General features: G+C 36.3%; 1 protein-coding gene across 1 annotated transcript in view; it reads right to left on the bottom strand.

Moving 5' to 3' along the window:
* Positions 1-24,956, bottom strand: part of USH2A (usherin) — a 635,462-nt gene that overhangs the window by 244,395 nt on the left and 366,111 nt on the right. The window contains 2 exon segments of the mRNA XM_037497740.2: positions 4,507-4,551; positions 4,554-4,685. Of these exon segments, the coding sequence (XP_037353637.1) occupies positions 4,507-4,551; positions 4,554-4,685 (177 nt within the window).

Here is a 24,956-nt window from a genome sequence, read left to right as displayed (position 1 = left end):
TTGGTATTTTCATGAGGGTTGTAGATTATAATAATTCACATCCATTTGAAGGTATCAATGAAAAATTATTTACTGTCATAGAAAACTAGATTAAGTTCAACGAGGGTGTTTCTGAGTTCCACTTTGACAGTAAAGCAGTTCAGAGAAAGATAAATAGAATAAAATTATTCCTTTTGGAAAAAATATAAAACTTTCATAAAAAAATCTGTTTCCAGCTCGTCAGTATGGAATTTGTCACTAATCATTTTAAACTATGCCCTTTTATGCTTCTTCTGTCTCTCTTAGCTTTCTGAGTAGGTCTTTGATGTAACAAAGACAGTTTCAGACAAGATTTCAGTTCATCTGGAAAAAAAAAAGGTTTAAGTCTGGAGGCAAAATGCAGTGTATTTAAAATTTATATACTCTATAATGCCTTTGTTCTGAACTTGAAGATCCTGCGAAACTTCTAAGCTGCCTCGCCATTCTCCTCTAAGCTCATTTGTTCATCTTCTGCTTAATATCATGCGACTGTGACTTTAACTGGTGGCTCCATCTTCTAGCTACATGCAGAGTCATGGCTGACCCTTCCTGATCAATTGCCAATCCATACAGGTTTGACTGATAAAAGAGCCAATTAGATTTAAGCAAATTAAGGGACATCACCAATGTCAACCACTTATTAAACTGAATGCTGAATTCCATGCATACAAAACACTAATGCACTGAGCCCCATTAAGAGTTGAAATCCTAACCCCATTAGTAACTCCAGACCTTGAAGGGGTAAAGGTCGTAGGAAAGTTTCATATTTATGGATTAACATTTGGATTCCGTTTTTATTTTTTTAATTCTTTTCCTAGAACTCTTGAACCTGCACTATAATGCTATTCAAGGGCTTGGATTAAATATATTCATTTCTAAGAGTATCCTAGTGCTAAATATGAGAATTATGTTATTACAAACAACCTAAAATATAGTAATTGTGGCATTACTAAAACCTGAGGATTCACAGTTTGGTAAGGATATGCAACACAATTGAAAAAATAACACAAACACACACACACACACACACACACACACACACACTCTCCTCCCAGTGATCAAATAATATGTCAAAAGGATTTTTAAAATAAAAAGGTGCTGTTTAGGATTTGCCACTGTTCAGTTATGTGCTAAGCTATAGGTTATGTGATCTCACTAGCCTTAATTTCCATTTTCAAAATAACTCATGTTTATCACATTGTTTACTCATATTTTTCTTTTTGCTTATTTGGTCAAAGTCAAGAATTTTATTTTTAATAAAATTAATTTTATTAAACAAGATTAGTAGCAATGGAATGAGAAGATCTTATTGGCATTAACTTGGATTTGAAATGAAATATTGTTGGATTTTGATTTTTGTGGCTTTATTCAGCTTGAGATATAAATGTGTTTAATTGAGATACAAAAAACTGCACTTTAATCATATTTTTGTCATTAAAAGAGGAAAACAGTATAAAATATTTCACACCCATCACTAAGAGATGATGCACCAGGCTAAAATTCTCCATACCCTATTGCTGACCTCTCCTTTCTAACTTCCTGTGAGAACTGAGGTCTGTTCATCTCATGAGAAAAGTAACTACATAGGGAAGGGAATTAGAGTGATGAATTGGTTGGATATGAGGAGAGTCCTTCCTCTAGTATGTCCACCCACTTTCTGGTCTGGTCCTCAATGGTATGTGGACCATGGCATCTCTACACTGGACAAGTAAGTGTCGAGAGGAGGTCATAATTCTCATTACTGGCTACAATATAAGGCTGCCCAGGTAGAAGTTGAGGTATGGGCAATCCCGAGCACTCATAAGCTTAGGATTTAAAACTGGTAAATTAAGCTATCTTGACTGATTTATTCATCCATTCACTCGTCCATTATTCAATATGCACCTATCAGGTGTCAGATCTAGTCTAGACACTGAAGATAAAAATATGAATAAGAAGCAGTCCCTGCTGTGTAGGACTTCTTAACAGTGATTGTGACAGCTCAGATGGGCAATTTCAACATGATATGACTGTATCTGGGCTGTGGAGAAGCCCTGTCACAGTCTTGGTTGGTAAAACATGACTTTCTGATGGACCACTTCTAGGCTGAATCCTAAAAAATGAGTTGGACTAGGAAAGATCAATGGGGAAAAGGAAAATTTTCAGGCCACGTTTGAGAGCGACCATTTGATGAAGAAAAACAACAGCTTTTATCTTTTCCCCAATAATCCCATGATTATGTTTTCAAACAACAAATTAAAAGACTACAACCTTGCATAATCCATCAGTGAACATAAGATAACATAGTTAAGAACCTTGCATAATCCAGCAGTGAAAGATGCTAGGAATTCAACATCCCCATAAAAGAGGTATAATATTGAGATCAAGGAAATGGCAATGATGATAACAATCCAGATATAATGGAAAAGCAAATAGCATAGAGAACCTTCTCTGCTGTAAGTTGGTTCACTTCTGTACCTCGGTTCATTTATTATTCATTTCGGTATGAAACACAGTTCACTGGACAAAGACATGGAAGATTTCTTTAATAACTCTCAGTACTAATTTAATTCTACTTAAACACACATATTCAAGTGAATGCCACATGCTTTTCAGCATGATTTTATGTGTAAATCAGGATAATATGTTTTCAGGTCATTAAGTAAAAGGAAGCATGAACTAAAACCTATTTAATCAATGAGGTATCACCTTTAAACTGCCACAAGGTCATAAAAAAGATAATTTCAAAGCTATAAGTTTCCTAATTGTAATCAACAACAATCTAATGATGAAGAAAAAAAGGTATGTTCTAATGGCAGTAATAAACTTCAGCATATCACTGTCTGTCTCTGAAGACGTTTTGCTTCCTCTTTGGTTGAAGGGTCATCTCCTAAATTCTGGATTTTTGAGTATAACAAGAATGCCAACATCACACCCAGAGAGAGTGGGCCTGCTGAACTTTTCATCCATAGGATGGATGAACATAGGCTCAGCAGCTGACTTCCATTCTACTGTTACACTCTAAAACAATATACTAGCTTCTTCCGGTTTGCATAATATTAACCCTTCTGCTAACTCACTGACAGATGTACTCACAATGCTAGCAATGGGATGTAATTATGTTTAACTGAATCATATAAATATATATATATATATGTGTGTGTGTGTATACATGCAATTCAAATTATTAGGCTATGTAATCTTAAACATATGAACAATTAATTAAATTAGTTCTATTTTGTGAATAGCATATAAACTGGTAAAAATTACAAACTCTCTAAATTAGTGTGCCGTAAAAATAGATCAATCATTCATTAAATATTTCATATATACAATATGAGTTGCTCAGTAACCTCCCCAATCTTTCAAGCAGTCCTTTGTTAAACAATGTGGCTTCTTCTATTTAGTTTCAAGTGTTTTAAAAAACATCATTCATTAATTCTGACAATGCCATAAATGGTAGATGGTGGTGAGTGGTTTTATGATATAGCAGCTAAGAATTATTTTCTTGATACAAGGACTCTATACGAACTGCAGATTAACAGCTAATTTTCCCCTTGTGAGGAGGTATTTGCTGCTCTCATATCCTTATGACTACAGAGGGATTTCTCTAACCTCACAGAATATAGCTAAGCTGAGAGAAATGTTCTCCCTTAGTCTACAACATATTGATTCTGAAAGCCAGAGATGGGGGGCACAAAACAGAGATGGGGGACTGGGGGTATATCGTTGGTATTTTGAGAAAATAGGTATTCCTGGGCATTCAACTGGCAATCATGCACTTACTATTTTAAGGCATTTCTGTACATATCAATCTGAGAGGGCATTTTCTTCTTAGCAAGTAGTTCCCACAAATAGTTAAATTAAGAGGAAGCATTAATATCAGGTCAAAATAATAATTCTGAATAAGTTAGATCAATTATTTTTCCTACAAATAATGAAAATAAAACCATTCAGATTGAATCAGTTTTCACCTATGAAAGTGACACTGCTGAACTGTAATCAGGACATAGAATTTCAAGGTGTTTTTATTGTGGGATGAGTTGGATTTTCTGATTCTATTACCTGTGTTCTGCCTTTTTATTTACTCATTTAATTTTTCATCAAATGGAAAGGATTAATAGATATTTAAACAAGTTCTTCAAAAGCCTGGAGTAAGAATTCTTCACATTAGAAAATTAAAACTCAAATTAGCAATACAAATTTTGAATTTAAGTGAAGTCTAAAACCCAAAAGCATTTCCAGGCTTCTTTAACATGAAAGAAGCAAGATGTGTGTGTGTGTGTGTCTCCATATACCCTACACAATGCAACAGTCCCAACAAAACAATAAATCAATATTAATAAGTGCCCCAATGCAATAAAATAAGACAACAACCAAAGCCACTGGCAAGACAATTGAGTCTTTAAGTTCTTTAAAAAATTGATTATAACAATAAGTAAGTACATTGGAGACTTAGATCTAGAACATTTGTATAAAATTAGATACCACCATTCTTCATAGACTTACCCCCAGATGGCATTGTAATAGCTATGGGATCATCTGTTAGCTGCTGTGGCTGTTTGAAGCCTCTATTTGTACTGTGTAGTTAGTAAAAGTATCTAAGCCATCTATGGGCACACAAAGTTTGCTCTCATCATCACTGTGTATGATTTGTGAGCCACTCAGAAGAGTGTGGTTATTGTATGCTGATTAAAGAAGAGAATTATTAAAATTAGTGCACATTTAACTACTCTTTCCTACTACCATGTGTATATTATTTTGAGTTCCTAAATACATGTTATGCTCTACTAAATAGAACCATAATAATACACATACCCATCCCCTCACACCCTGCCAGAGAAGTATTACTGAGGTACTGCCAATGCGTATACTTTTATTTTACTATTTTGTGAGTAAAATGTTCCCTGAGTTAACATTGTTTTCTTTAATTATTCATCACAGGGAACAGATAATGGGACTGATATTCTAAGATAATATAAAGCCCTGTCGTAAGTACCATGTATATAACTTCAAAATACTATGCAGACATACAAATTGATCACTTGATAGATTATTTACAATCGTTTGAAGCTTTTCAAATCCTTGAATTTTCTTTGATGTGCAGACTGGAGGAAATCACTCTCTTTCCCCTATAATCCCCCAAATAGAATGTTCTGGCCACATGTGAAAAGTTATCTTGCATTGCACAGTAAACCGAATGCAATGGTTGTCATATTTATACAAAATATATTTTATCACAGTTCAGTAGCATAGTATAGCGCAAAGGAAAGTACATAAGTTTGATCGCCAGGGAGTTCTGCATTTGAACCTGGGTTTGCCATCCTTGAGTACAGTGGTCTTTGCTAAATTATATATTTTTAAACCTTGGGTTCCACCTCCATGAACTGGGGGTGGAAATACTTTGAGTGCAATGTTATTGTGAACGTTAAGTGAGATTATTTCTTTGCAATAAACAACATACAATAAATCTTCATCTACAGCAGCAAGAACTGTGGAAGCTGGATGCTGAAATTGTTGTAATCCATACATATACTGAGAAGTTCAAACAAGCATTTAGAAGTAGCAAGTGATTAAAGTTATACAGCCTACATTTTGCTTTCTCAATAGCAAATCGTAATATTCTCTTCGCTCCCATCCAACAATATATAATCAAAATTCTAAGGTCTTCCAATTAACAAAACACAAATCTCATCTACTACCACTATACCATTCTTAGATTATTCTTCAAACTCTGAAATGAATAAAGACCAAATGATATAAAGAGGTATTTTTTTCTCTACTTAGGAGCATTTTCACGAAATGTGGGCAAGGTGGGCAAAAACTTTAAAAATATATAAAATTAAAAAAAATTTATAATGACTTGGAATGGAAGATGCTGTTGAAAATTTTATTGCTGCAAAATACACAGGTATAAGTATTCTCCATGGCCAGAAGAAATCTCTAGTCTTACAGAATTTATTATTGTGAACTTAAAATTGGCATATCCAAAGGAGAGGTTTATTCCAAAGGGAATAAATGGTACCTATAGGCTAAAACTTGAGAATAATAACTTCTATTTGTATTCAGTAAAAGAAGTAAAGACCTTTGCAGTTAAAGAATGACTTTAAGTTTCTAAAATGAAAACAGACAAGGGATAGCTCCATATGCGTAACACATATTAGCAAGAAGTTCTGAAACCTGCAAAGTAAACTTTGATATTTTCACGCTACATTGAGAAGATATTTTTAAATTATGCCATAATGGCTTTCATAAATTCTTTACAATTAATCAGCTTGATTTGATAGAACACTGAGCTGTTATTGCATTCAGGGAGTAGCCTTTGATAGGCATTAATAAGAAGATGCCCCAAATGTCTAAGACATGGTTCCTAGACAGGTAAGTTTAAACACAAATCCTTCTAACCACTGTGAGAGCAAATCACCTAATGCACATCTGAAGATCTCTCATTCCCATACTATCTAGCTCCTTGGAACCACTTTCAGCCATAGCTGAGACAAATGCTGTGTTATCACATGCCCAGTTGTAAAATTTCATAAAGGTCAGCTTATCCTAGGAGACCCAGACAGATGTTCAATTGCTTCTAAAGTAGTATAACTGTGCATATCTGCCACAGGTTGAAAATTCCAAGACAACAATGAAAATTCCAAAATTAGCCAAGAGAACACAATTTTTTATAAATGCCAAGTCAGGTACAGATGTAAGATCAATGAGTAAACATTTAATGTTATAATATTGGAGTTTTTTTTTTCCCTTGCATTTTGTTTGTTTGTTTTGGAAGCAAATTTCTAGCTAGAAAAAAAACCACTATTGCTAGCTTTGAAAATGGTGTATGGCAGGAGGAAATATAATAAGTACCACTTTATTTGAAGTTTCCCAGATAACATTAATACGTGGTAATTATACAATTAGTTGTAACATTAAGTTCTAGTTATAGAACAATGATTACTCAGTAATTATAAGAAGTATATAATTACTCAATAATTATGAGAAGTATGCAATTACATAACCATTTTGTTCAGCTCAAAAAAAGAACATGTACATCTCCAGGAGCCTTGCAGCTGAGTGAGTCGAATGTATCTCTTAGCCAGCAAAACAGCTCCAGTCACAGCCCAGGAACAACAAAAGGATCTCCACCTTCAGTCAAGCTCAAAAATGACTGTTCAAAATCCCACCAGGGTCCACAATTTCAGATCTTCATTCTTCCTGCCTTCATTCCCCTCTGTGAACTTTACCCACGTGAGCTCCTCCATATTGAGGGGAGCCTTACAAAGCAAGCCCTCCCTTCCCCCTTTTGGAAGGGTTGTGCTTTGCCACTTTGCCTGTATAAACTCTGTTTTCAGTGGGCTGGAAAATGCAGCCCCGTTGGTTCAGCTTCAAGAATCAAGTTAGAAAATGGTAACGATGAAGCACTTCCTATCACAGGTGACCATTCCTCTCTGGTTGCCCTCCGTCCTGACCCCATTTATAAGTATAAGTGGATAGTGCAGGCCTGGTTAGGCTTCTGCCTTTCTGGAACAACTCTCCACCACCCCACTCCCAGGCACTGTGAGTTTGAACTCGAGTTTCCTCATCCATGCTCTTTGGCTATGTTCTGACTCCTTGGGCTTGGCCTGGAGGTTACTAAGTTCTTTGCAGGATGGGGGGTCTATATCAGGGGTTGGGGCTTCACTTATGTCAAAATCATCTGGGGGACTTCATAAATATTCACATAAGTGAATTCCATTCTGAATCTACTGAGTAGCAGAGGGTGGGGTCCAGGGATCACGTGACACTTAAGCATGCTGAGCTACTTGCTGACCGTGGGGTTATTTCATCCATGTTCCAGTTGGTCTTAGAATAATGATCAAAATTCAATTTCTCAGCTTCCAAAAATAATTAGGTTGCACTTGGCATCCTTATTAATGATGTATTTAGATTCTAGCTTTAGGCTATAAGATGTTTACTCTATTAGTCAAATAGTGCATCTTTAGAAAGTGTAAAGCTAACTTTTAAATCTGTCTTTACAGTCTACAAAATCTACTACAGTTATTCCATAAGAAATTTCAAAATATGCATGAAATCATTTTAAGAATGAATAATCATTATTGCACATCTGAGAACCATAACTTCAGAACCTCCGCTCTCTCTCTCACTCTCTAACTACTGAAGATGCAGAAAGAGAGACTCTTAGTGTACTGGCTGACAATAAGTATCATAAGAAAAAAACCAAGTTTTGTACAGTACATGTTGCATTTTGAAGTTCTACATGATGTCGATAGTTCACATTCTAAAGGCTTTTCAAAGAGGTTAATTCAATCAGTCTTATATTTCTATTTTGATTTAAAGAAAAAGTGTTAAATGAAGGAAAAACCAAGATAAATCTCATGCCCAACAGATTTCACTTGTAGGGAAACTTTACATCAGCTTCAACCAGAAGTCCTATTAAAATGTTAACCACACAAATGCCCACTTTCTTTTTTTTTTTTTTTTTTTTTTTTTTTATAGAGGCATGCTTTATTTATTTGTTTGCTGGTTTGTTTGTTTGTTTTTTTGTTTATACATGCACTGGGTACAGTCAGAAGCGCGGGAGGGTGAGAGAATTCACCAGAGCCAGAGCGGGGAGCAGAGCAGGCAGAAGGACCGAAGTACACTGCTGAGGGGAGCAGCGGGCGGCAGGAGAGGTCTGCGCGCCATGTGGGACCCTCCTCTGGTGGCCGGGGAGCAGCCGGGGATCGAACCGGCGCCGCAGAGGCCGCGGGCAGCTTCGCAACCCAGCGCTCAACCGCTGCGCCACCGGGGAGGCCCACAAATGCCCACTTTCAAAGGCTAAAATCTTAAGCTTCTCATTTGTTGAATAGTAGGATATTTCCAAGATAATAATTTTTTAAGCAAAATCCAGCACAAATAGATATTTTCACGTCTATGATTCAGGGATGCGTGAATGATTTCAGTCTTGGGAATACCACCCGATGGGGTTCTCCAGATTGAAATAACATAAGTGGGTTTCCTTTCCCATTCTTGTTATAATCATTGTCACAAGAATTTTAATGCATCATATATTCCATAATTTTTTTTTCCTTTGTGCTGTACTGCTTTGACCTTTTCAATATTCTATAATTTGACTGGCTGGCCATTTCTCCTTTTTACAGCCTTATTAACTTGTGGGAAAGAGGTGAAATGAACAGCCAATCAGAATACATAATATTGCAAAGGTCAGCGTAGTCCTGTATGGTCCCGCCGTCACTGAAGGCTGTATGCCAGACATTAACATCCTGATATCTTATTCATGTGACAAAGATAGTAACAAGAACAGAAAATGGTACAACATGAATCCATTCTCACGACAAAGATTATAATGAGAAATGACATAGAACAAACCAAACGGATTCCTGTTACCTTGTGAGGATTTTATATGTCAGCCCTGCTTCTAAGTTAGCCCTTTTCTGAATCCAATCACACCTTAAGGTAGAAAAGGTGTTAACCAATTTTCCCACTTCCTGCCTTAAAAAGAAAATGCTGTGTTTTTCCTATATTGAGGTCTCAATTTTAGTGTTCCTGAGCTCCACCTCACTGTCACAGAATTCTGCCAATACTCAAATCAAAAGACAGTGAGGTGAGTGATGCATATCAGGGCAAAGGGGCAAATAAGTCCTTTATTGTGAGCTAAGAATTCTGATCACTCTAGATAGCAGGTATTAATATTTAAGTGACTTCTATTTATTCTTTCCAAGGATATTATTTCAAATTATTTTACCCCAAAGGCTAGAGCATCCTCCAAATTCCATTATTATTCTAGTAGATCCCATATTGGTAAAGATCTGAAAGATGGCAGGTATTTGTTTATTTTTAAGTCAACCTATGGAGAAAGGGCTCTATTTCTGCCCTTAAATTTTTTCCAGTGTAGAAAATATCAGTAGATAGGTAGGTACCTGCCTCATTGTCTTTTTCACAGAACATTTTGAAAGGGAAATAAATAAGTGGCCAGTTAGGCCTGTGGGCAGGACAGAGCCCATGTAGCGACCCTATTTCTTGCTGCGATAGCAATTACTCTGGCATGATTTTTAATTGTCATCCAATATAAGGTGTTTCTTTGCCTCCTTTCTGAAGTGGTCATTCTGCTAGAAGGACTGTTGTGGTTCAGGAAAAACATATGTAGAATATCTCATCAACGTCAAAAGATGCTTTGGAAACATTTGCTGTGACCTGCCTCCATGCTGATGCCAGAGCAAGAATAGCCCTGTGACATCCTGTTTGTTTTGATATTTAAAAATTGTGAGCACAGCAGCATGCCTAGTGTGGCACAATTCCCTTCTAAATATTTTAAATACCATGTAAGAAATGGTTACATGGTTTCTTCTCATCGATTTTACTATGTACAACGGCCAGATTTTCCTAAATGGATCTCGTTTCATTAACATCAGGAAAGAATTATATGTACAGGGTGTTTGAATAACTCAACCAATATGTTAGGATTGTAGTAAATTAGGGAAGTGTAATTGGTTTTCAACAACTGTGTTGTACTCAGGATTCAGATTTTTTTCTTGCTACTCTGACCCTTCCCCCGCCCCAATTTGGACAAAGAACTAGTTTTCCCCAAATGAACAAACTATTGCTATTAGTTCAATCAGCTAAGGGCTATTTGGGTACATTTGCTCCCCTAGAAAGTGTTCTGCTGATCCCCAACTAAACACTGGGCATGAACAGCACTAGTTGATCACTTCTTCTAGAGTCTAGCAGAATTTAAAAAACACTGATCATGCTGAGTCCAAGTCCTGCAGTGAAATAGATAAATAATGGTCATTATTGATCCCAGGGAAATCTACCACCAATTCTTAATGAAATGGTTATGATTTTCTTTGTGGTCATAGACCTCCCCTGCAATATGAACATACAGTAGAGCGTTCCTAGCGAAACTTGTAAGCCACACCTGCTTGAAGCAAAGAAGCTTTATATGGAAACAAATATGAGTGTTCCCATATCCCAAAAATAACCTATAAAATTATTCCAAATAATTCATAAAACCTAAAATCAACAGGCCTCTAGTGAAAGCCATAATATTACATTACATATTCAGCCTGCAGAAAGGAAGTCTGGGGAGGGAGCTTGGCAGGGTTGCTCTTATTCTGTGCGCCTTGAGGGTGCATTGCTTCTGGAACCACTGCTGTGAATCCAATGCCAGACTCTGGTTTTGCTTTTTCTTGTTGTTATAGAAGTGAATATCCTCTTTGGATTTCTTTGTGTTACTGAAAACAGGGACTAATGTAGGTCTTTCATAAAGATGAAGTGGCATTATGCATACTTTCAAAATGTGGGGGATACCTTTAGATATATGTGCTTGAGAAAGACCCTCTACTAAAGAAGGACAGTCCTTTGGGAGCATAATCATTGGGTGAGAAGATATCATCCTTGACTGGTGATGACTTCCTGCTTTATTTGCTGCGTCAACAGCCCTGTATTCCTGAAGCAGAGCTCTATTATTGTGTAATGACGTTACCACAAACTTTGCAGCTCAAATGACATATTTTTTTCTCAATGTTTCTGTGGGTCAGGAGTCTGGGCACAGCTTACATGAATCCTTACATGAATCCCCACCTCAGGTTTCTCCTGGCAAGGATTTCCTCCAGTGCAGGTGCAGTGGCAGCCTTAGTTCCTAGCAGGCTGTTGGCTGGAGGTTGCCCTCACTTCCTGCCTACCTGGATCTCCCCAACATGACTGTGATTGTGTTTCAAAGCCACTAAGGGAAAGAGGCCCCTGGCAAGATGGGTTATCCTCCTATGGAATGTCACCACAAAACTAACACTCCATCCCCACTGCATGGTCTATTGTCTAGTCACAAGTCACAGGATTCGGCCACATACAAGAGTAAGGTGTTGCACAGGACAAGTGTGCAAGGAAAGAGCAGTTGATAAGATGGTGTCTGAGAGTCACAGATTCTACACTGTGGACATGAGCCACCTTGCTGAGATTTTAGAATAACTCATGAACTCTCAAAAGTTTATGTTTTGGGAGAAGGATGGATAAATTAAGGGCTAGTATCACAGAATTATCCTTTTAAATAATAAATTGATACAAAGTGGGAGTGTACTAATAATAATGACTAATGAAAACAGCTGAAAAATCCTGTAGCAATTGTAGACAGGAAAGGGAACAACTTAATGGCAATATCAGAAACTCAGAGCTCAAGACAGACATGGTCAATTCATGCTGAGCAGTGTTCCTGTCTCTGCTCTTAGAGGAAAGACTATTGACCCTGGAGAATCTGGGGACTTTTTCTTATCTGTTTCAGTTTGATAGGAAATGAACTGAGTCTATAGAGACAGGAAGAGTGGTCAAAGCTGGTTGTCCTATCAACTAATGTTTTGACTGGGAGGAAGAAACCGGTGATCCTAGGAGTAGCTGTGTGTGAGTGAACAGAGTGGGTGTTGTTACACAGGATGTTTAATGGGAACTCAGAGGAGACAGAGAAACGAGATCCTCTAGAATTCTGGGCATATAATCCATCCACACCCTCTATTCCATTCCAGGTCCCCTACCCATAAATGCAGACAAATGCATTGACAACAACATCCCAATCTCAAGGTTTAGGTTGAGGGGAGACTAACTAGAATCAGGAATGACAAGAGGCAGTAGGCAGTGTTCAGAGGAAATGCAAAGTTTAAACAAAGCAGAGCACACAAGGCATAAGCAAGATGTATTTAGAGGAAGAAATGACATACTCAATATGCATGCATGTATGCATATAGCTGAAAGGAAAGAAAGGATCCCAACATAAAAAGACAAATTAACCACCCAGATCTGGGGGCGGGGATGGGGATGGATGATACATATCCCCTATAAGATGAAAAAAGAATATTGCAGAGCTAGTGAAACAAATTTGAAATTAGGAAAAAAAATAAGTATTTAATGAACAAATTAGATAAAGCAGGCAAGAGAATAGAAACAGCTAAAAACTGAATCAATGGTACAATGGAAAGCCCGGAGATAGTAGCAAGCAAGCCAAAAGAAAAAAGATCAAGACAGACAGGAGATGATAGATGTGTGGAAAGAAAATGATCAGAAAAGTAATTTAGGGTTTTTTGATTTTTTTTTTTTAAATGAAAGGACAGCTGAAGCTCAAGTGGGCCCTTGACCACAGAATTGCCAATCAGATATTTCCAACAGGGGACTAAAACACATGATGGAGTGAAACGATGAGTCAGGACTAGTTAGGGATTCTCCTAGATGTCTCTAGAATGACTGAGAGTGCAGAAGTAGAGCTGAAATCTGCCAGGGACCTGGAGATGTCCTGGTGTGCTTACCTGAGACTGAGCCTGTCTAGTTTCCACATAAGTTTGTCCCCTCGCTCTCTGACAACTTCTTGAACTGCTGATTTCTCTCACAATAGTTCATTTTTGCCTTAACTGACCAATGTGGCTCCCATTCCTTGCTACTAAGAAAGCACTTATGAGCTGAGAAAGGTCTGAAAGATGTTCACCATTTATTATTGTTGGTTATTTATAGACAGTGGGATTTTAATGAGTGTTATTTTTCTAGATTGTGTAGATTTTTAAGTCTGCATGTACAGACTTTATAAAAGCAAAAGAATCATGTAAAGGTAGTATTCAAGGAAGATAGATAACTTTTGCATAAATGTCTATATAAATTATAATGAAAGCAGAGATCCACCAACTATGACCTACAGACAAAATCTGGCCAACTCTTTGTGCCTATAAATAAAGTTCATTAGAACGCAGACACTCCTATGCATTGTCTCGCTATACTGCACAGCTGAGTAGTTGTGGCAGAGATCATATTACCTGCAAAATCTAAAATGTTTACTCACTAGCCCTTAACAGAATTAGCTAACTCTCAGTTAAGCAATGAAAACTCGAGTATATCTTTAGAAAGTTCAGCCTTTTTGAATTGAGTCATTTCTAATTTCTATATTAATTTTTTTTTGAGTCACCCTTTCTAAAGAGTGGAAAGGGTATGTGGAAAGAACACTTTAGCAATAGAGACCTGTCTTAGATTACAGCAAGTTACCATCAATAATGCTTTGAGTGACTTTTATTATTCAATAGTTACAAATACAAATTTCTGAAAAGGAAAGCAGCAGGAAGAAAATGTACCAGATAGTCCTTACTTACACTTGCCCAGGAAGTTTGCAAATGGAAATCCAAATGCATTTGCTCTGACTTCAGTGACAGCTGCTGGTCCAAAGGCTTAGTTAAAGCAACTCAAAATAGTGACACTTTGGTTGCAAGAAGGATGGGCTTACTATTTCAACCACTTATGAAAGACTTTTAAAAAAAAATTCAAAGTTATGTGCCTTTCAGAGGCAATCTGCCCAAAATATAAAAATATCCTTCCTACAAATCTTTGGGAAAGCAAGTCAGTGATTAAGGCTAAATTATTGTTATTTGTGACACAAGAAAATGCAGTGTTAACATTGCTTTCGGATTTATTTTAAGGATTTAATTAGATCAGTGTACCAAATATTGCCTTATTCTAAAAATACGAAAAGGAATTATGAAATGGTTTAATTGTGCTGATGCAAAAATTTGGCTTCCGAGCCAAAAACAGGTGGCCAGTGTCAGAGGCAAGAGAACTATAATGTGGTATCTGAGTCCCCAAATAAGCATTCAATATGTAAAGGATCATAAGATATAAATTTGTTAGTAAAGCAAAGAGAGTTTGATATATAAATGCTGCCCTCCTGAGCAACAACTTCATCCATTCTGCTCTCTAATTGAAAGTTGAACTGTTTTTCTCCTTAAGCCCCGCAGATGGTAGCGTTCCAGTCTGGATAATTATAGAAATGAAAAGAACCAGCTTGAATTCCTTCAAAGGCAATTTATTCACCTGAACTGTGTTCTCACTGTTAACCAAGATCAGTTCGTGTGGTTCAGCTCTAAAATTGTTCTGTGAAATTCTGCAGCACCTCTGTCATTGGAAATACACACTTATCTAAAACAGCTAAAAATGCATTTTAGAGTCTATTATTGTATTGTTTTTTAAAAGAATAAAATTGTTTTAAAACACTTCACCTAAAGACATATTGAGAGATGTGAACAGTTTATTAACAATAGTATAAATTGCATATGTTGTCTTTACCTTTTAATCCTCATAATTCTTTAGCCTTCTATTATCAGTATACAAATAAAGATTATTATCTGCTTTATAAACATGTTCATAAGTCATAGATGCCAATAAAAATATTCAGTTCTTTGGGGAGGTGATCAGAAAGAAACTGGGTAAAAAGCAGACCTGGGAATCTCCAATCCATAATCAAATATCGAGATTGATTGTGTCACTTGCACTTGTATTGATTTCAATTGGAGTAGTTCACCCAAGGGAATAATAAAAATGTGGAATAAAACTGATTTATGAGAACAAAATAAATCCTTTTGTGAGCAGTAATGAATTGGTACTATTTAACCCTTTCAATCACAGAGTGAAAAAACTATTTATTTTTTAAGAATGCTGAGCTGGCCAAAAGAAGTCATATCAGAAATGCCAATACTGCCAAGTGCCATTATACTGAGTTGTAAGGCTGGGAAAGAAATGCCCTCATAACTTGATGGAGGGTGTCATTTGACATATGACATACTCCTAGGTTTCCTAGGCCAACTTCTATGTGTCATTACAAATGATGGACCTGCAGATCCAAAATATTATGAAATCATTCAATAAATGTTTATTGTACTTATTTATATGATTTATAAGACAACTGAGAAGCAAGAACAAAATATGGTGTCACATTAATGACATTTAATTTTTTCCCTTAATAGAGGTGTTCTAAATTTTACTAAGAATTTAGTGAACAACAGCTAAATCAAGGGTTGTCTCCTGGGTAACTCGGATATCCAGGGGAGGCAGCTTTCAGCATAATTAAGGTTCATGCAAACATTTGCCTTAAAGAAAACGAAAGGACCTAGGAAAAATTCAGATAATTTATATACAGAAGTAAAACAAAACAACTGTTTATTCTACCATTTGAGTCAACTAGCCAATCAGTTGATTCAATGAGAAGAAAAACTATCATTGATCTCACTTCCTTTGATATCCCAAATGCAAAATATCCCCAAGAGTTGGATATCAGTTTAACTTTTAACTTTTCCACTTGTGTTGATCTCTTACACAGGGGAGATACATGTTTAAACCTTACCGTCCAATTTTATACTGCTACCTGCATTCGGTCATTGGGCACTTGAACTGTGACTAGTGTGACTAAGAAATGGAATTTCTAATTTTATTTAATTTTAATTAGCAATTAATCATTGATTTATTGATTGGAAAAATTTTAGATGTGTTGGTATGAGAATCTAGTTTTTTATCTGAAAACTATGAAAACTAAACACAGATAAAATAGTTCTGATCAAGATGATCATCTGAATTGAAGAGTGCTCTAAATATGAAATATAAACATAGGCTTAGTATGACAAAAAATAATGTTTTATCTCATTAATAATGTTTAGATTCTGATTATATGTTGAAATGAAAATATTTTGGGCTTTGGTTTATATGAAATATACTATTGAAGTAATCTCAACAGTTTCTTTTTATTTACTTTTTAATGTGCATACTAGAAAATTCAAAATTACATATGTGGCTCACATTATGTATCTATTGGAGGACATTTTTGTATTGTGCTAAAAGGAAAATTAGAATTCGCACTAAAAATACAGACCCACTGTCATCCTAAACCAATGGAAAATCTCCTTATTATTACAAGATCTGCTTCCACAGTCATACAAAATAAAACTTCCACTCCTTGAACACACAGATTCTGTTCAATACATTCTATTGAACCCATAGTCTTAAGACAGCTAATTCCAGAACTCCTTGGAAGAAACTGCTATAAAGAGTCCATTGATGTGTTTGGTTTGTACTCTCTTGGCATTTAATGAAAGTATATAAATTTTCAAAGTAACTTCATCCTCATTGGCATAAAAAGGCTTCAAAAATTAACCATGTTACTATTTACAATGTCACATAACTTAATTCTATTGGATGGTACATAATAATATTGTAGCATAATTTTTTTTCTAATATAACTTTTACATGTGTGTCAGATAGAGTGTATCATTAAGCAGGAAACAAAATTCAAGCCAAAAAGATCATAAGAAACCACCATTGTAAAGGAATAAATTATTAAGGAAAAGTGAAAATGAACCACTTTAAATATAAGGGATTCAAGTGAAAAGCAAGATGATGATAAACAGTAATTACAATTGGTCACACTTCTGAAAGAAGCTAAGGCTCAAGATTATTAACATTCGAAGCTTAATGAAATCTATTTTTTTGTTCCCAAGTCTCTGTGAGAGTTTGGAGTTTGGAGGTTTCCTAAAAATCTTCCAATATTTTAGCTATAAGATGTCACATGTTTCAGTCTCCATCACATTTTTCTTTCATTTGTCTTCATTCATCACTTCTTTTCCTGATACACAAAATTATAGTGCCTGGACATAATACTAACAAGAATTATGAGGTCTTTATGAACAAAAAATAACAAAAAATTACTGTGAGAGAGAAAATGCCTAAGTGTAAAATTTCATAATGCATTTCTGCGTGAGATATATTTGAAGTTGTGAATTTCTCAAAAATTAATTATAAGAATGAGAGTCCATTAAAAATACCAGTGCTCAATTTAATGTTTAGTTGGAAGAAGGTACATATAGAACAAAGATGTTTTAATAAAAATAAGTAATAAGCTAGATGGAGTAGAACGGAATGTCACCTAAAGGATACAAAAATAGTTCCTAAATATTTGTGGCTGAAAGCACAAAGATTATACTGCCATAGAAATGAATTAAAGAGAAATGGGTGAAGAGAAGCAGAAAAAGACAGGAGGCATAAACAGCCTAGAAATAAACACTGTCAAAGATATAAATTGAAATCTCTGATAAATTTAGGAAGATGAGCCACATACATGTTTCAATGTGGAGAAAGTATTTTTACAAAATTTTTGAGATTTCATTATCAAAAATCTAAAACACACTTCATTTGCTAAATCTCATAAACACACTAATAAGATACACTGAATAAAATACTTGACAATCATGTGATTTAAGCTGCCAGTCAATTAGAGCTGAATAAAAACTGCCAAAATCTCCTGGGCAAAGTGTATGAACAGACAACTAAGAAAAGCAAACAAATAAACAGTAAGCATATGGAAAATGTGTGATCTCAATAGCTATAAAAGAAATGCAAATGGAAGCAGCCTGCAGTTTTTACCTGTCAAATAGCGCAATTACAGAAAGATGAATATATTTGTATACTGTTAGGAAACATGTGAGTTGATGAATTTTTTTTGAAAGCCTTTTTTTGCCAATGCATATCGAGACTCAAAAAATATTTCCAAACTAACAATTCCATTCTAGCAATACATATTAGGAATATATTAGAATTTATATGTAAATTGATAACAGTAAGTATTCTTTTAGATATTAAAAATAATAAACCTAAATACCCTCATATATTTTGATGCATCCATACTATGGCATATTTTGTACTCATTGAGAATGCTTTTTATGAATGTTTTTTACATTATGTAGAAATACTCATGATATACTGAGAAATGAATCAAGTAGGATACAAGATGTATTTGTAATAAGATCTCAAATACACATGCATAAGCATATGTATCCATATTCGTAGATCTCCATAGGAAGAAAGACTAGATGCCAAACTAAAATATAACCCATTTATAATTAGTATTATTTTCAGAAAAAAAAGTATGTGTGAAGAAAAATAATTCCCATCTAAACATATGACTACTAAATTTAAGTGAGGGGCCTCCCTGGTGGCACAGGGGTTAAATCTCAGTGTTATCAACCTATCGCCAGCCACTGTGGCATGAGTTTGATATCCAGCCAGGGAGCTAACCCACATTGTGCAATAGACCTCTCCTGTCTTGCCCACTGCTCCCCTCAACAGTGATTTTAGTAGATCCACCAGTACTTGCTCCCCACTATCTCCCTCGTGAATCCTCTTACCCCCCTCCCTCACCTCTGTCCTAGACCCCAGTTCTTGTATGCATAAATAAGTAAATGTTTAAAAAGTAGAATAATAAATAAATTTAAGTGATTTCATCTGTATAACAACTGAACAGACACTGAAAATCCTTTATATTTACCACGGTCCTTCCTATGCAAGCATACTTCACTTAGCCTATAGAGTTGAACTTGGAGTTGGTCCTGTTTAGTATTTTCAGTTTCATCTTATGCGGTTCTCTTCCTCTGTCCCAGTCACACTGTCCTTCTTTAACTTAAACCCTGCAAAATGTTATCTTTCTCCTGTACTTCCCAAATGCCATTCCCTCTGGAATCTTCTTTCCTGTATTCTTCTGAATTAGTGCCTAAATGTTATTGTAAATGTAGCCTGCCAAAAACGTATCCCTAACATTCTAATTTAAATTGTTTCCTGATGTGACTCTAGTGATACATACTTTCACTTAAATCCTTATTAAAACTTACCATTTTTTTCATGGGATTATTTGTTTAATTTCTAATTCCCTTTATCAGCTGCAAGTCCCTTCTATGCATGATCACATCTTAGAGCCCAATCCCTGATCATCATTTCTTTCTTATTCCATGCAAACTACATGTGTTTGTGGCATAAACAAATGAGTGAACAAATATCTAAATTGAATTCTATAATTCCTTATGTTCAAAAGTTCCTCTGATATCTCTCAAGGTTTTGCTGTACACCAAAAACAACTCCTGTAGAACTACAGGAGGGATCTTCGAATAGTGCTTTCTAAAGGGTGAACATGTGAGATTTTTGATCCTCATAATTGTATATGATAATGAAGACCCATCATCAGTCCAGGGGTTCATGCCCAGACCCCAAAAGAGAAGCTCAAGAGTCAAGGACAGGATCCTTGCTGTAGGGCTCTGTCCCAGAGGTTGAGGGAGGATACCAGCCCTAAAGTGCTAATTTATTTTCATTTTCCACCAATATTAATTTATAGCTAACATACACCATATCATGAACCCCCTTATGCAGTATTCAGATAATTAGGTAGAATGGTTACACTTACATTCTACAAATATCTAAAAACAGATTCAAATATTGCTCTCTATTCAGCCAGCATTGAAGCCGTGCTGTGAAAGAGTGTCTGAGAGGTATCTATCAGTACAAAATATGTACCTGCCCCCTAGCAGTGGCCCTGTGTGACTCTGGTTATGCACCTACCAGAAATCCTCAAATGAGCCACAGTATGAGTTTGAAATTGTCTGGGCATTTGGAAGTGCTTTAAGTGCTTTCCCTTTTGAAAAAGGGGAATTTGATATTTTTTTTTAACTATATAGAGTCTTTCAAAGTCAAAGATAAATCATTTGGGAGGTGAAATGCCGATGACCTCCCCATCTAACGATCTCCTTTCCTGAAGTAGAAGAATGGAGAGATTCCTACCCAAAGATGATTTGCAGAGTTTGAAACATGCATTTAAGGCACGAAAACACAGAAATTTCATGTTCTTTCATGTGTCCGTGGACTCACTCCATGACTCAGTCTGACTCAGCCCAGGGCTGAGACTGGCTTTCATTTCTTCATTACCTGGTCACTTCAACATACACAACAGTACAGAGTATGCACTTGTTCATTATGTCAAGAAAATAGCCAATTAGATATGAGACACAAATTCAATAAGCTGCTATGTGAGTGAGGAGAACAGATGAGTTCTTAAGTAAGTTTGATGAATTAATGCTTAAACTCCATTCCGGTGGAAGAATATGTTCTAATTACACATTTCTATAGTTTCATTGGCCATGACATGATATACAATCAGACGTGTCAATAGACCCAGTGGGTGTCTATTTAGTAGCCAAATGTTAGAAATGGCGTATACCTCATTATTGCCAATTCATGTTTTCACCAACAATACAGCAAATGATTTTTAATTCCAAGTAAAACATTTCTCATTTTCTCTTTGTTTCTATTTATGTGCATTTATTCCTCTAGAAATGTGTTGCAACTTTATGCAAAAGTATATTAACTGTAATTTATTTTTGACCCAAGAGAAATTTACTTCCTAAAGAAATAGGGAGAAAGTGAAGTTCTCTCTTTCCACTGTATTCTCACGTCTCTTCATATTAGTACTTGCTTTGGACAGCAGAACCTTTCCCTAAGTTATTACTGCTAGTGCCCCCGATGCTGATTTTAAAACAGCACCTGAGATAGTCAGGGAGGGAGGTCAGGTATTGTTGTCTGTAACCCACAAGATGCCATAATGTGACTTTTGCTTCATTTTCTCATGGTTAGTAACGTCTAATGCGGAAAAAAAAAAGCAAAATGACTTTAATGTGTCTGTGCTGGAGGGATATTTGTGTATGAAATACTATCCCCTGATATTTTAGACTTTGAGTCCCATTTGCGGCAGCATAGATAGAGCTGAAAGGGATTATGCTCGGTGAAATAAGTCAGAGGGAAAAAAGAAAAAATATCAGATGATATCACTTATAGGAAGAATATAGGGAAAGCGAACAAAGGTTCAAAACCAAACAAATATAAAACAAAACTTGTAGGCAACTATAGATGTGAGACTTGAAGCAGGGGAGGTGGAGGAAAAGAGGTCAAAACAGAGGTAGAAAGAGCACCACGGACCTTGGTGATAGTTCACAGGTGAGGTGATGGTGGGATATTTAGGGGGACTACACCTAAGGGGAGAAATCAAATACCGTACAAAATTGAACAACAATGTAATAAAATTAGAAAATTAAAAAAATTAATAGAAGGAAAAAAATAAAATAAAATAGGACAGTGCTATACCTTTCCTTCAAAACTCTGGGGAGTCAGAAAAAGTAGTTCTAATACAAGTGGGCAGTCATGAGCCACTTGGCTCTGCCTATTGAAGCCTCCTTTTCCCTACCGCGCCTCCCTTCCACCCACAAATAAGATCTCAGGCAAGCTAACTCCTGCCGTCCGACCCTCTCAGTCACTACAGGGAAATGAATTCCAATGGCTGGAAAAGAAGCTGCTTCTTTGTCTTCCCACGGACTGACAAGTAACTACAAAGTTCTCCGACAGGATTCCGAGTTGCAAGCAGCACTGCAGCACTGGGACAACGCGCCCACTGGCGGGACTCCCGGAGGGCAGCGTGTCAGATATACTGCAGTGCTTGCCAGCGCCACTCCGAAAGAGCACACACTAAAACACAGGCACCAGGGACTATAAAACAAAGCTGTCCCTTCCCTAACAGCTCGAGTCTTCCTGCAGACTCCTTGCAAGTCAGAGCGGTCTCAGGTAGACATATTTTGGAGTTTTACCTTCCCATGAAAAAAACCACAGGCTTCTCTATTTTTTCCCCTTAGTGATTTTTTTTATAAAACACAGTTTATTCTGGGAGGAAAGGCATCTGGAGAATCAGCTTGCATGTGAAGGTCTCTAAATCACCCTAGGTAACCTTGAAAGGCGGACAGAATCTTCCTGATTTTTTCCAGATTTTGAGAGATTAATAGTACATGGACACACTGACGATCTAAAGTACTATTTCTGGTGAAGGTAAGCTTATTCCAGGTGCAGGTATTTTAAGGTGGTTAAAAATATGCCACAGCAGTACTTTCTTCACCGTATAGTTTCTGTGCCCTCTTCTTTTCTTTTCTTTTCTTTTCTTTTCTTTTCTTTTCTTTTCTTTTCTTTTCTTTTCTTTTCTTTTCTTTTCTTTTCTTTTCTTTCTAGGTGGGAATGTTGCCAATAATCAAACACATGACACTGGTCTTGGAAGAGATGGGGACTCCAGTTATAAGAGGAGGAAAGTCTCAGAGATTGGGAAGTGGAGGCTACCCCATTTATCCACTCCATCTTTACTACCTAGAATAATCCCCTTCCAGATGTTACTTCTGTAGAACAAACTCCATGTTCCTGCTATCCATCCTCTAACTTCTTCACATCTCAGTCTTATTTTTCTGACAGATCCTATTTCATTCCCTTATCTAGCAATATCCTTAGGGCTTTTATTTATTGGAGTCCTCCTGGCAACTACTATTGAAAGGGGTACAGGGAAAATGTGAGAAGGAAAGTTGAACTTACACAAGTTACTGAAAGAGCTTCCTGGATAATCACTAAAATGAGGAGGGGGGAACCCTTTGATCCTTCAGCATGTTTGTACCTCAGGGATTTGAACTCAGCCCCCTGCCCAGATCTCCACCTGTGATTACCCCAAATTATTTTGCTATGGAGTTGTCTGCTTTCCCTAGCAACTTTTCCTAATTCATTGCAAAAGAAATGTGTACTTATTGTAGGTAATTTAATAATAGAAGGAAGTTGAAGGAAACATGAAAAAGAAAAAAATGGAAAGATGAACCATGCTTAATACAACCTTCAGAAATAACTACTGCATTTACACATGTGCATTGTATGCATAGGAACCCAACTGCATGTAAACATATGTATGTGCTCTTTTCTAATTTCCATTTATTTTTTTAAAAACAGTTATCAAGACGATCCAATTTTTTCAGTACAATTAATTCTTACTTGAAACAAAGAAAATGTCTGTTGATTGTTAATGTCACGATTTCCTCCCTCCTCTCTCTTCCTTCCCTGTCTTTCTTCCTCTCTGTCCCTACGCTAGCCCTGCCTAGCCACTCTTCCTCTTAAAAGAGTAATTTCTGATTCAAGGAATTCACATTGGAAAAATAAATCTCCAAAACCAATTCCTTGTACCTTTCTACATTCATAAAGCAGAATTTTCAGACATCAATAACATGATTCAATTTACCAAAATGAACTTATAAAACTGCTTTTTTTAACTGAAATGATATTTCCTTTTGCTAATACTAAAGAATCATTTTCATTTACACTTTTTTACCCCTCAGGAATCCACATTCCCTCTTTCTGCAATAAATATCTTTATTCAGTGCCACCACACAAAATAGGGAATTAGGAGAACGAGGCATTTGAAGATGAAAACTCAGCTGCAATCCAGTTTTTCAGAGCACGCGAGAGTTAACAGTGCACAAAGGACTCAGCAATTAGCACACCCTGGTGCTTTGCCTTAGAAACCCAGACACAAAGCAATCTGTCAGGTTATCAAGCAAGGAAGATCACTTCCCCATTCATTCAAAAGGAAGGATAATGAAGAATTCAACTATTCGCATAGGACTCTGCAAAAACTGCTCAAGAAAAAAAGCAGGACATGGTATTATCTACTAAGAATGGGATCTGGGTGAGGAAAGTAAAGAATCTACTCTAGTAGCAGAGAGATTGGCATTGATAAAAATAATCTCTAGGACTTCCAAATAATTTCATCTTCTTTCTCCTTTCCTTATTGACAATTATAGATCTTATAATATTTGCAATTGAAAATGAAAATGTTTTTTTGGGAAACTTTATCAAATAATTGTGTAACCACAAATTCTCATCCCACATTATTTACACTTGCTAATTAGACCAACAATTCACAATTTTGAAAAGACTTAGATGTAAGCCAGGTTTTTGTGATTATGCTGTCCATTTTTTAGTTCTCATTTCTACATTTACCTTCTTTTTATTTAAAAGAAATCAACCACTCACTATGTTTCACAAGGAACTTTCACCAACCTGTTACCTATAATTGAAATTGTCAATGAATTCATGTATGTGAGAGAAAAAAATACCAATGATGCTGCAAACCATTCACTGGAGTTGGCTGCTCACCTGGGCTAGGAGAGGATGCTCTCTTGAGAGCCATGGGGCAAAGCACTTATTCCAGGTCAGTAAAATGCACCTGCAGACCCTAGAAAACCTCCTTTGCATCATATGTTCCTATAATTGAATGGCAGTCTCACATCAGGCAGAATCCTAGAGAACAAAGTGCTAGTCTGGCTTTTATGGTAGACATTAAGAAAAGGCAGCATGCACATTCTAACGTGTTCTAGTGTGGGTCAGGCAACCTGTTCATTTTCCCCTTCATACTTATTTGGGCTCATGCTGTCTCTCACTATTGTTCATACTCAAGTTACTCTAATTCATCACTGAAGCAAAGAATAAAGCCCCCTGTTTCCAAACTCTTCCCC

This window comes from Talpa occidentalis, unplaced genomic scaffold (genome assembly GCF_014898055.3).
Source record: "Talpa occidentalis isolate TD23 unplaced genomic scaffold, MPIMG_talOcc4v2.1 talOcc4.8, whole genome shotgun sequence".
Classification (NCBI taxonomy): domain Eukaryota; kingdom Metazoa; phylum Chordata; class Mammalia; order Eulipotyphla; family Talpidae; genus Talpa; species Talpa occidentalis.
This window is presented reverse-complemented; position numbering and strand designations above follow the sequence as displayed.